General features: G+C 31.2%; 1 protein-coding gene across 11 annotated transcripts in view; it reads left to right on the forward strand.

The window, feature by feature from the left end:
• Positions 1-13,236, forward strand: part of LOC145288061 (RNA-binding protein FXR1-like) — a 134,018-nt gene that overhangs the window by 91,553 nt on the left and 29,229 nt on the right. For all 11 annotated transcript variants that reach the window (XM_080136098.1, XM_080136097.1, XM_080136102.1 and 8 more), the window contains one exon: positions 7,559-7,729. In XM_080136098.1, coding sequence (XP_079992224.1) covers positions 7,559-7,729 — 171 coding nt within the window. The remainder of the gene's footprint in view (positions 1-7,558; positions 7,730-13,236) is intronic.

Raw genomic sequence — 13,236 nt, forward strand, 5'->3', positions numbered from 1 at the left:
TTGAGAATCCTATTTGCTTCTTTGCATGTTTAAGTATACTCTCTTCCATAAATTGCACTTTTCCATTGAATCATAACCTTCAGACACTTTTACTTGATTTAAAAATATTTTCATTTTTTTTCTTTAATTTTTTTTTTTTTTTTTTTTTTTTTTTTTTTTAAATGAATGCAGTTTTCAATAAAGTTTCAAATTTTAATTTCTTTCTTGCAATGTTTAAAAGTTAAAACTTGTCTATTGGGCCTTGCAATCTGATGCTAAATGGTAGTCAATTTTGATTCCAGTGACAGATCCAGACAGGATTTGATTTTTTTTTTTTTTTCCTCCCCCATCCTGTGGTTCAAGTCATAAGTCATCAGATGTAGTTGCATCATAGATGAATTCATGCCAATCCTGACTGACACTGTGGGTCTGTTTTGTAAGTTCTTAGACCCAAACCCTGTTATCATGGTGAATCCTTATAAGATCTAAGTGTACAAGGAAACAATTTCTTATTTCTCTATTCAAATAACTAGCACTAGTTCTATTTCTTGTAGGCATGACAAGTTTTGTACGTGTCGCATGCACATTTGTTTTTAGTGTAAACAAAATGATATTAAAAAATATTTGCCAATGTTGTGACAATATAACACCATTAGTAAGACATATGCTATGCTTCCATGGTCAATATCAAAACCTTGGGTTTTGGTATTAGGTATGACATTGACAAAACAAATCTAATTCGTAGCCTATTCAGTCAAAGTGAATTTGGAGAACTCTGAAACGAATACTGGCATCAGTAGCTCTTTACGCTGACAAGCAAAAAAAAGGAAATTTGGATGAAATAAGCAGCAACCACCAATATAAATAAGTCTGAATAAGGGTTTCAGGAAAGTGTCATTTTTTTCGAAACTTTGCTTAACTTGACAGCACTTGATAGCAATTCTTTTCACATGCATGAAATTTTAGAAAGATGCCAATGACACTGGTAATCCTTGCTTTGTTTTGCAACTATGTGGGCATTGGAGGAAAGTAAAGGGTTAACATATTTGCAAAATAAATAATTAAAATGACAATAACTTATGTTTACTTTGCAGATCATGGGATAGGTTCTTAGATGAATTATGAGCGTCAACCAACAGTTGGAAGTACTCTTTATCAAAGACAAAATAAAGTGTTAAGCAATCTGAATCTGACGTACATATCTTAAAGTGGAAGCTACACCTTCCGTAACAAACTACTGTCAAGCATTCTAGTTGACTGTACAAAATAGAGGAATATCTGCTAGAAATCCACTCCTTCACCTAGCCTTATGAATCAGACTACTTAAAAGAAATAAATTAATCACTCCGAGCTCTTATAAAAGAAATCAAAGATAGTTAAACTACTTTCCTAGAACTTATTGGGTGACTATATCGTCAAGTCATTTTATGGTACAAAATCACTTGTGAGGTGCCATAAAACAATTGCAATTAAGAATTTTCTTGATGTTTAAACAAGAGTATGTATTTGTCCCCCCCCCCCCCAAAAAAGCAAATGTAACACAAGGTTTTTAATGTGAAGTCAACACAGCTCCCTAAAAAGGAGCACTCTGGAAGTAGGCAAAAATATCCTGGCCTGTGCCACATATCTCTTCTGAGCAGTGGTCTACTTAGATTTTTAATTTTATAGTAGAACTAATTACATTATGTAAGGTACATGCTACTCCTGGAACACTGAATAAGTCAGTTTATATATATATATATATATATATATATATAAACTTAAATTGAACTTTCCCAAGAATTTGGTTCTCTTAAACTGATAATCTCAAATTGTATCCTTGAATTTTAAGTCGGTGTGTCCCCCCCCCTCTTTTGAAGATCATAATCGTATTAGTAAAACCTCCCCCTCTCTGTCCTGATCAAAATGAGGTGAATGATTTGGAGCAATGATGCCTCATACTAAAACGTTCTAAAAGTTGAAAAAAAAGATAAATGAATAAATCAATAATAATTAAGATTTTATAGTATTTATGTCCTGAAGTAAAAGTTCTAATTAAACATTTAAAAAAAAAAAAAAAAAAAAAAAAAAGTAGCAGATATAAGATTTATAAGTTTTTCTCTCATTTGGAAACTTTTCTGTTTTTATTTTTTCCAGTGCTTTCGAAGCGGTAGCACGATGTAACAGTGCCATGTTGATGCCGCTTGTGTGGATGATTCACTGAGCCTGAGTTTAGAGAGATCACCTGCTTGGCATGCTCAGCTTGGTTTTCTTGAAACCTTCACAGGCAGCAGCTAACTGCATCCTCCTCCTCCTCCTCCCACTTCTATTATTATTTTTACTTCTCAGTGACATTGTAAATTCTTACTCAGTCCAATAAACCTGTACATATTTCTGCCAACTACGCTCTTATGCATTTTAATCACTTGTATTTGATATATCAGTGAGGCGCGTCTTTGTACAAGATATGCAATAACAGAAAGGACTTTAAAGTTTTATTTTGCTTTGCTATAATTTGATAATTAAAAAAAAATGTACCTCAAAAATTTAATCAACTAAGATTATTAAACTTTATTAATTTTTAGTCCACAATTAATATTTGAACAAATCTTATTTTGTGCAAACATTCGCTTCGCTAATAGTTTCATTTTGATCTGCAGTTTTTGTGAATGAGCAAAGGAGATCGGCTGATATAGATGGGAGTTACTGCTGTTAGCTCAGAGCATTCTATTGACAGATTTCAGATATGCTAATTTAAATTTACAGTTACTATATCAGTATTTCATTTAAGTTCTTTTATGATCGATACTTAGAAGTATATTTCTTCTATACATTCCATTTGCTGCTGATGGTTTCTTCAAAGAATCTGATTTTCTACAAGAATTATTATTTACTTGAATTTTTCAAGTCTTTTATCTTAAGTAAAGCTTCAAAATTATTGGTTTTTGCTGTTTTAGAATGTCATTCACTACATTAAAGTATGTATCAAAAAAAAAAAAAAAAATGTAACGATTTAGATTAATAGCTAGAGCATGTCTTTATTTCTATGATAAATTAAATATCTTTGCTATTTATGAACAACTACACCCTACAATATTGTATTCATTATTGGATTCCTCGAAGTTGTTTGATCTTGACATAGGATTTTATTTAATTGCATCCCAGGATACACGCCATTCCTACATTTTAGGTACTGTCTATGGTGATGATTAGTTTGAATGTATAATTAACTACTTGTATCAGCTTTGTTTTTAAAAGAATTTATTAAATGTAATAGTATTTAGTTTTTTTTTTTTTTTTTTTTTTTTCTAATCCAATGCTTTAGTTTGTTTCGGATGTGTTTATTTGGAGTGGAATCACTTACTCTTGTTACGTACACACAAAATATTAGAATAAGTTTTGAAATGATTGGATTTTATTCAAGGTACTTTTGTCTGTAATCAGCCCATTTATACATTGCTTAACTTAATTTGAAAACATTCTTTAAGCAGTAATTACAATAGAGATTCGTCTTGGCTCTTTCTGTTTCCAATCTGGCCAGAACTCTTATGACCATATGGATAAAATGATGAAAATATTTTACTCGATTTATCCATGTAGATAAATATACTTGATTGTAGGCAATGTTTTTAGGAATATTGTTGTAGTTCTGGTATGAAAAGGATTAAAATGTGGTAAATAGGAAGCATCTATTTTGGTCATTAGAATTGACTTCATCATATGGACATCCATTTTGGTTTCTAACTTATATTTTATTACTGACATAAAAGTAAAATAGATTCTGGAAAGACAAAAGTGAACATGGAAATTTCTTTATCTTAACCTAATAAAATAATTAGCATGTAAAATTTACTTTTTTTTTCTTCATTCTTTAATGGAAAGTAATTGAAGTTCTTTTTCTGCAGGAAATATAAATGATCCTTACTTTTTGTATGAAATATTTTCATTTAGGAAATCAATTTTGTAATTTATCCTGATAACCTATTTAAAAAAATTTTTTTTTTTTTTTTTTTTTTTTTTTTTTCAAAATTTAAAATATATATAAAGCACCCTACCCCTTTAAAGCTTTGAAAACTGCATTGTGTATATTAAGGATTTGCACTTTTTGTATCTGAATCTGAGATTACTATTAAATAAATTTCTAAATTTTTTCTCATTTTACTTAGTGATTCATGCCGACAACTTTTTTCATTGAATTTAATGAATATTTGTACACATTTCGTATGTGCTTTATTCATAAATTAATATTTTTGGTTATTCATATTGGTATTCTTCAGATTACCGTGTTCATCTTGAGTTCACAATGTTTCAGTCTATAACCCCTGACCTTCTTCGGGTGTATCTTGTCTAACTCCGGGAATCTTTGTCGAACTTGACAATCTGTGCAGAATTTAAAACAGAACCCTTTATTTAATCCCTAGAAATAGTATGCTCTCATTCCATCAGCCATGACCAGATAAAGGTCCCAAGTAATTCCCAATTGTATTTCACTCGCCCACACTGAGAATTCTTCTTTCAGAAGAATATCCCTTTTCCAACTAAATTTTTCCAATTACTTTAACTACTGTGCCTCAGGTTCTTGCAGATCATTCTAGTATAAATTTTAGGAGCCTAAAACCTATTTTATTTTCCATGCACACTCCTGAGTGAGACGGAAAGATTTCAAAGTTTGACAAGAAACACTTGAAGGTCGGGGGTTACGTCTACCTAAACATTGTGCAAATGACACTCAAGATAAGAACAATAGTATAAAAAATTCAAAGAATACAAATAACCATCATTTAAAAAATTTAGAAATGTAATATCTTTGGTGTATATAATAAAATTTAGCATAAGGTTTATCATAAACCAGTATCTAAATGTGGCCATTTTATTAAAATGAAATACAATTAACTTTTAAATTTGATTTGGAAATGATCCAAAATATTTATTGCTTTTTTTTTAATATTTGCAAACTAATTTTTACTTAAAAAAATTAACATTTGTGGTAACAAATTTTTTTTTAGTTTCAAGTCTTGTCAAGTTTTTAGTCATATTTTTTTATTGAAAATTTGAAAATGTGTAGGAAAAACAAATACGTTATAAATTATTAGTATCTGAATTCTTCAGACTGTTCTCATGTTCAGTGTTGCTTGCACGTTTTGTCTGATATAATCTCTGACCTACAGGTGTCTTGTTGAATCCTGGAATTTGCACTGAATTTTGAATCAAACACTTTATTTAATTTATAGGGGTAGCAAGCTATCATTCTGTCAGCCATGACCAGGTAGGAATACTAAATAATTCACAAGTGTATTCATTTCACACTGAAGGTTAAACCTTCAACCTCCAGAAAAGTGTCACAAGTGAATTTTACCAAGTACTTCATAACGTTTTTGTGGATAATTTTAGTATTCATTTTGGGATATAATTAAATCTAATGTTTTTAAGTATACAATCTTATCACTTATATTAAAGATTGCTATTATATATATACACACATATATATATATATATATAGCAATCTTTATATATAATGTAGTAAGATTATACATTTAAAAACAAAAATAGGTTTAAGGCTCCCAAAATTCATGCTAGAATTGTCTGCAGAATTATCAGATAAAGTATGAGCTAAAATTAAATTGTTAGTTTCTGGAGTTTAAAGGTTCAATCTTCGGATTAAATAAAGATTTCGGTATGCAGATTTCCAAATTTGACAGAACCATTCCCAAGTTTAACAAAATCACCATAAGCCAGTCGGAGGCTACATTAGCCAAAATGTGCAAATAAAAGAGAGCAATAGTTCAAATGATCCAAATTATTGTCATCTAAAAACAAATTCAGAAACCAATTATTACTAATATAATGCTGTATTAGTATTTTTCTTACATTTACTGCATGGAAAAAAAAAATTTTTCTATTAAGATAAAGTTATTCTTTAATCAAAATTCCTCTATTTTTGGATTCACTTTAAAAGTTCAAGTATGGTTTTGCTTGGACACTGTCAACCATCCTTTAAATATTACCTCCTCTTGAAGAAGAAACAGGGTGTGTTTATTGCCGAATGCCTGAGGTAACCATACCAGAGAATGTTGACAGGTCCATTCCCAGCTGTTTTTGTCACTTTCCAGATTCTTCTCTTTGGGGAGCTGAATTACTCTTAAACTGAATTCATATATCTAACATTGTGGCATCAGTGGAAAGCAGATGACTGTAAAAGATGATCTGAAAGCATTGACTACATGCAAAAAAAAATTTTTTTTTTTTTTGTATCAAATCTTTGGACATTTTATAAATTTATAAGATTTTACATGATCTGCATTTTAAAGGGAGGTAATTCATACTATATTTCCCTTCTCCAATAAACACATCAGTTTTACTGTTAAGATAAAATAGGGTTCAAATGGAAGCACTTATTTTGACTAATATCTAAACTATATTTGAAGTGTGGAACTTGCTTTTCAGGTTGAAAGAACATTTGGTGCTTTTCCAGAATTCTTCCCTATGTTAAAAAAAAAACAAAAAAACAGAAAAAGCTGTACATAACCTTGACAGAAAAAAAAAATATTGTACACAAAAAGTTATATAAATCAAGTACTTTTATTTTTAAATAACAAAATTAAATTTTGTGGCTAAATGAACAGTGATATCATGGCCTATCTTGATAAAGGAAATAACTTCAAATAATTAAAATTTGCAAGATTTTAGGAAGCTATTTTTAACATGAGCACATTCAAAAAATTGCTTAGAATTTTCTTTAAAAATACAATTTGATCAATAAGTAATTTTTGAAATATTTCCTTTCTGTCATGATTATGTACATCGAACATATTTCTTGTTTTTCAACAGAGGAAATTTTGGATGAGCACATTTTTAATTTAACTCAAAATCAGTTTGGAAATTACATTTGTTTATTTTTTATTTTAGTTTGACTTGATAATGAAAATTCATTTTCCTTCAGTTAATGTTAATTTGGTTAACTCATATTCTCACGAAATCAAGATTTATTTATTTTTTTTATTTTTTTGAAAAAAAAAGTAACTTTCAAAACAAATCTTTAAAAAAAAAAAAAAAAAAATTGGTACTTATGCAGTATAAGGACTGCTATTGTCAGAATAGTCCGGTCGGTTTATGAAAATTGTCAGGTGCTGAACATTTTTTTTTTTTTTTTTTTTTTGTCAAAGAAGCTGGCAAATTTTTTAATGAAATAGATTTCTGAAAGTACCAAGCTAAATGAAAAATTAAGTGAAAAAGTTTTGAATAATTATTGGACAATTTTTTAGAAAACTTAAAAATTCAAATCAAGAAAACACAATTTTCATGAATAAGTCTTTTTTTTTTTTATTCTTCCATTCTAATCAAGCTAAATATTTAAATTAAATTTTTATTTTTACATAATGAACCAATGATAGTAAACAAATATTTATTTTTATTTTGTTTTTTTATAAGGTTAAGGCGTTTCAACAACTTATGACAGTTTCTATAAACTTCTCAGATGATTCTGACAATAGCACTGTCCTTATGCAGTATAAGTATGAAAAAATCTATTCAATTTCAACAATTTATAGCATAAAATTTTGTTTTGAGTTTTTTCTTGACAAACTGTTTTCTGTTTTTTAAGGTGATGATCCTATTTCTCCACGCCCTATCTCAGACTGGTCTGCTGAGGTTGTGGAGGAGGAGCGTCGACAGGCCGGTTATCTAACAGATAGTGTCCTCAGTGGGCGGGGACGGGGATTCAGAAGGGGACGGGGACGAGGGCGTGGCGGGAGCAGTAACTATAGGGATTCTGGTGAGTAATAGAAACTCAATGTTATTCTTTTCATAAAAAGGCTGCTATTGCATGGTTTTGTTTGCTTTTTCCCTCCCCACTTCCTTTGTCTGCTGGCGCATCAGCTATGACAGCTTGACCCTTTTCTACCTATTAAATAAAAAGGTTTCAATACCTTTTTGTTAGTGTTTTTTAGTTTTATTTAGAATTTAAGAGACGCAAATGTTACTGCAATATACAGCAGAGTAGAGGGAATTAGTTATCTGATCTCCTTCCTCCTGTGGTATTAAATTTCAATCCCCTCCCTTTCATCTTGCGTAATTTTAGAGTGCTTGTGCATTATAATTGGATATCAAAAAAATGTATTTTCAATAAAAACACTGTTACATATTGGGTAATAAGTTAGTAAAAATTCAAAAAAATTATAAGTGATAATGCAATTTTAGCGATTTCTATTGAAGCCAATTCTGTATGACGAACTGACTTATCTCCCTTGATCTTTTGTGATCAAAATTATAAAATATCCGGTACTTGTCAAGTTTAATTAAGACATTAAAAAATGAAAATAGTGAAAAAAAATTTTATTGTACGTACTCGTTATGGAATTTTTTTCATTAGAAAAAAACATCACTTAATTTGATCAAGTAGTTTTTTTTTTTTTTTTTCTTTTTTATTACAGAAGAAAATCTAATGACAATGCGATCAATTGTGTTGCATCCCTCTTGCACATTTCGCAGGGGATGCCAGGGGAGATAACTCTAATCACCACTTCAAGTTTGTCAAAATTTGAGATTATTTTGAAATATGGGTAGAAAACTTTCACTTATTTTGCAGAGTTTGTCTTTTTTTTTTTTTTTTTTTTTTTTTTTTTTTTCTTTTAATCCTTTTCATTTTGTCCTTTTATTAATCAAACTTGATCGAATTAAGTGATTTTTTTTTTGTATGAAAACTTTATTCCGTAACTAGTACTTACAATATCATTTTTTTTTTTTTTTTTTTTAATGTTTTGATTAAATTAAACATGTACCAAATATACTTTTTTTTTTTTTTTTTAAGTTTTGATGAATCTGTTATTAATGTTGAAATTTTATTAATTTCAACATAAGTCGATATGTAATAGTGTTTCTACTTAAATGCATTTTTTTTTATCTCTAATTATGCACGAAGCACAAGACCAAATTTTTAAAAATCTCTAATCGTTGTGTTAGTATGTTATTACTAATTTAAAATCATAAATTTTTATGCAAATGTAAAATTTTGTTTTTAATTCTTAACTCCACAAACATTTTGCTCTCCATTCCCAGCACATCTTGCTTTTTCAGAAATTCAATACAAATAAAATCTGTTTAAGATATTAATTTTAACATTTCAACCTCTGTTGCATTAAAATATACTTGAAATTTTACAAAAGATAATTCTGCAATCTTATAAAATTTTCCTTCTCAACATATGACTGAGGTTGAACAGAAAAGGATGCCTGACATAGACGAAAAGTCAACATTGATATTCATCCATTTCTTTCTCCAAGTGCCAATTGAAGATTTGCACCTTATTCTTAGTTCCCACAATATATAGACAAGGAGGGAGGAAAGAGTTTTCTGTGTATTCTTGATATTCTTTTTACACTGTTGCCCCCCCCCCCGCCCCATGGGAGGTCACCACATCAAAACCTAGAGGCCACTCTAGAATAAGTACTAAGTGTTGAGTAGCGGGTGAGACAATATGATCGGTTATGGTAGAACACATTATTTAAGAGGACGGCTCAATAGGAATTTACATTAAATTTGAATACGACCATATTATAATCAGCCGGGAAGCAAACAGTACTTTATTTCACAGGCAGACTGTTCTGGGAAATAAATTCTGCTCATGGAATTTTTGCTTAGTTTTAGACAGATTTAGACCATAGATTGGAGCTTAGACGAACACTTGTCATAGACATAGGTGATGATGGTATTAATATATTGATCTTGTACGTTAAAAATTACCTTGTAAATTGCATTATATGCATGTGTACAAACTCCGATGTTTTTGTTAATACCTATTAAAAATGGCTATTAGAAAAACCTAACAAATGTATCAGATTACTAGCCTTATATCAGCTTTTGTTTTAAGGAACTATTAATTTGAAAAACTTGTAACTTATTTTTTTTTCTACTATTGCTGTTCAGCTGAGGTTTATCTATTCAAGTAATTTTCTTTCAAGTGACTTGTAGCTTGAACTCTAAGAAAACTAAGTTTTAAAAAGTAGTCTCTCATTTTGTAAATGTTTAATAAAAAAAAAAAAAAAAAAGACAAAACTAAATTCTAAATGACAAGAATATAAAAGAAAAGTTAATATAAAATTTTAAGGCGCTCTAGTTTGTGATTATTCTGGAAAATAAAATGCATGAACATCTTTTGCACATCTCCAAATTAATCATAATGTTTGTTTCATCCAACACATGCCAGCATGTAAAACGGCTGTTAAATCAAACAAGGTTATGATATATTAACATTTATTACTGCCAAGAGCTTTTAGCTGAGGAATTTGATTTCACTTGAAAAAATTCTTTTGTTGCTTAAGTTTTTTTTTTTCAATGTAATAGGAATGATAATTTAGATTTTATTTTATTTTTTTTAAGCATTGTAATTCCTAGCTAGAAAATTAAAAAATTACTTACGCTTTTCCTCCTGCAAAAGTGAAATCCATTTCATTGTCTGTCACTCGAGTAACAAACATCTAGTGTCTTGTTTTCTCATTAAATTTTATTTTTTCTATTTTAACAAATTTATTTAAATTGTTAATCTAAATTTTCTAAAGTTCCTCATTTCTCTTAGCATTGAATGTTGAAAAATATAGATTTGTTTTTACTTCAATTAAAGTAAGTTTGGTGATTCCTACTTTCTCTCTATTTTGTTTATCAAGTCAAAGGTAATAAAACTAACTATTAAGCACTAGTTAATTTCACCACAATTATTATTAGGTCAGTGCAAAAATACCTTTTGACATTCAACTTTAAAAGATCATAACTCCTTTCATAAATGTTATTCATCGAAATAAGAACCATTAGAATCTACACATTTTTGCCGATGAGAAACAAGTTTATTTATCCCATTAGCATACAAATTCGGAGTTCTGGAAGCAATGAAGTCATTCAATGCTGATTTGGCATTTTCGGCTTTTGAAGCATTTTTCACGCAGGAAGCTGTCGTGATTCTTGAAAGTGATAATCGGTGGGCAAGAAGTCTGGTGAATATGGTGGATGATGCAGTCTTATGGTCCAATTTGTTCAGCTTCTGCAAGGTCAGTTGAGCAACGTGCAGGCATATTGACCAATCTCAGGCACATATGTTGGAGCTTCTTTCGTCAATTTTGTCAGCAGGACTTCTCCACCATAATAGTTTTGCCTGGATTCAAGAAACTGATGGATGAGACCAGCCGCAGACCACTAAACAGTCACCATAACATTTTTTTTTTTTGTGTGCAATTTCTGTTTTGTGAAGTGTTGTGGAGCTTCTCCGGCATCCAACCACTGTGCCGAATGGCACCGGTTATTGTAGAGGATCCACTTCTCATCATGCATCACAATCTGCTCGAGAAATGGGTTTTTGTTACGCAGAAGGAGCGTAGAAGACACCTCAAAACGATTTTTTTTTTGTTCAATTCTTGCGGTACCCATTTATCCAACTTTTTTGACTTCCCTATTTGCTTTAAATGGTGAACAACTAAGTGGTTGACCTAGTGTTCAACCGCAACTTCTCGTGTGGTTTTGCGAGGATAGACTTCAATTAAGGACCACAGTCAGCCGGCCACTACCATCTTCATCTTCGAGGCTCATCACCATTGCGAAATTTCTTGAATCACAGTTGTGCCACACGTTCGTTAATGGTTCCTGGGCCAAATGCGTCCTTGATATCACGAGTTGTCTTGGCAGCTTTTCAGCTTAGTTTGAACTGGAACAAGAAAATCGTTCAGATTTGAACTTTGTCTATGCTGTCGAAAAGCCTGCAAAAAAAAAATGAATGGAGAAGTAAAAGTAACATGTGAGAAAAGATATCGTTTTTACACTAACCTAATATTTAACCTAATATTTATTTAACCTTGATGGACTTTATTTTTTTTTTTTCAAACATTAAACTAGCTTTTATTCAAATAGTCTAATCAGTGATCCAACGGGTAGTTTTTTTCCTAATATATTTGTTGCAGTTCTTGTCTGTTCACAAACTCAAGTTTTGATATTTTAAACCCACAACCATACATATTCTGAATTTACTCCAAAGTATTTGAGCAGTGGCTTGGTTTCCACCAGTTTTGGCAAATAGCAAACAGAATCCTGAAGAGAAGCGTGTGCTCTATCCCAACTATCATCATTGGACCTGAGGTAATCTCGTCAGCATCAGACAAAGCCAAACTCTTTGCCAAGAACTTTGTAGCTAATTCTACCCTTTGCGACCAAGGCCGCCAACCCTCAATATTTCATCCTGTATCAGAAAACACGCTATGTGATATACAAATATCTGTACGTGATGTTGCCAAGCCAATCAAAAACCGTGATTCCAGTAAAGCAGTTCGCCCTGATGGTATTCCAATTATAGTACTCAAAAAAACTTCAGCGCCCATGCTTACAAAACTGTTTAAATGTTGTCTTAAGGAGAATTGCTTCCCATCACCCTGGAAAATATCCTCAGTATGCCCTGTATTTAAGAATTCAGGTGATCGGTCATCTCCCTCTCAGTACAGGCCAATAAATCTCCAGTGTGTCATAAGTTGTTGGAATCCATATTAAATAAAGTAGTCAACCACCTCAGCAAAAACAACCTTATTGACATGCAATATGGTCTCCGTTTGCTAGATCTACAACAGATATGCTTATAGTTATCTCATAGGATTAGCGAATCTCTTGAAGGAGGCTACCTTTCTAGGGCAATTGCTCTTGACATATCAAAGGCCTTTGATAGAGTATGGCATAAAGGTTTACTTCACAAGATCTCCAGTTATGGTATCGCTGGAAATGTTTTCTCAATTATTAAATCATTTCTCTCTGATAGGTTCAGAAGAGTAGTAGTTGATGGGCAGAAATCAGAAACTCACAGTATTAATGCTGGAGTCCCTCAGGGGTTCATCCTGGGCCCAACTCTCTTCCTGATCTACATTAATGATCTTCCAAATTACATCCTTACATCATTTATGCTGATGAGACTATCATCTATGATAGCACGTCTAAGACCGTAAATGACCAAGTTCTCTCCGATTCTCTCTCTGATGTTGGGTACATGATACAATGAGGAAAGAAGTGGCTGGTTACTTTTAATGCATCTAAAATCAAGCTTCTATCTTTACATCATCAACGCTCTGATCCCCATCTGGCATCAATTGAAATGAATGGCTCTCGTCTTGGGGAGACCTCATGTTTTGACAAGCTTCTGGGCTTGACCTTTACTCCTGATCTGAAATGGAGCACATACATCAAATCCATTGGCAAAGCTGCTGGTAAAATGGTGGGATCTTTCTATCGATCCAGTAGATATCTCACTGCTGATGCAAT

Source organism: Euprymna scolopes, chromosome 11 (assembly GCF_053919585.1).
Source record: "Euprymna scolopes isolate OS-2025 chromosome 11, ASM5391958v1, whole genome shotgun sequence".
In the NCBI taxonomy this organism is placed as follows: Eukaryota; Metazoa; Mollusca; class Cephalopoda; order Sepiida; family Sepiolidae; genus Euprymna; species Euprymna scolopes.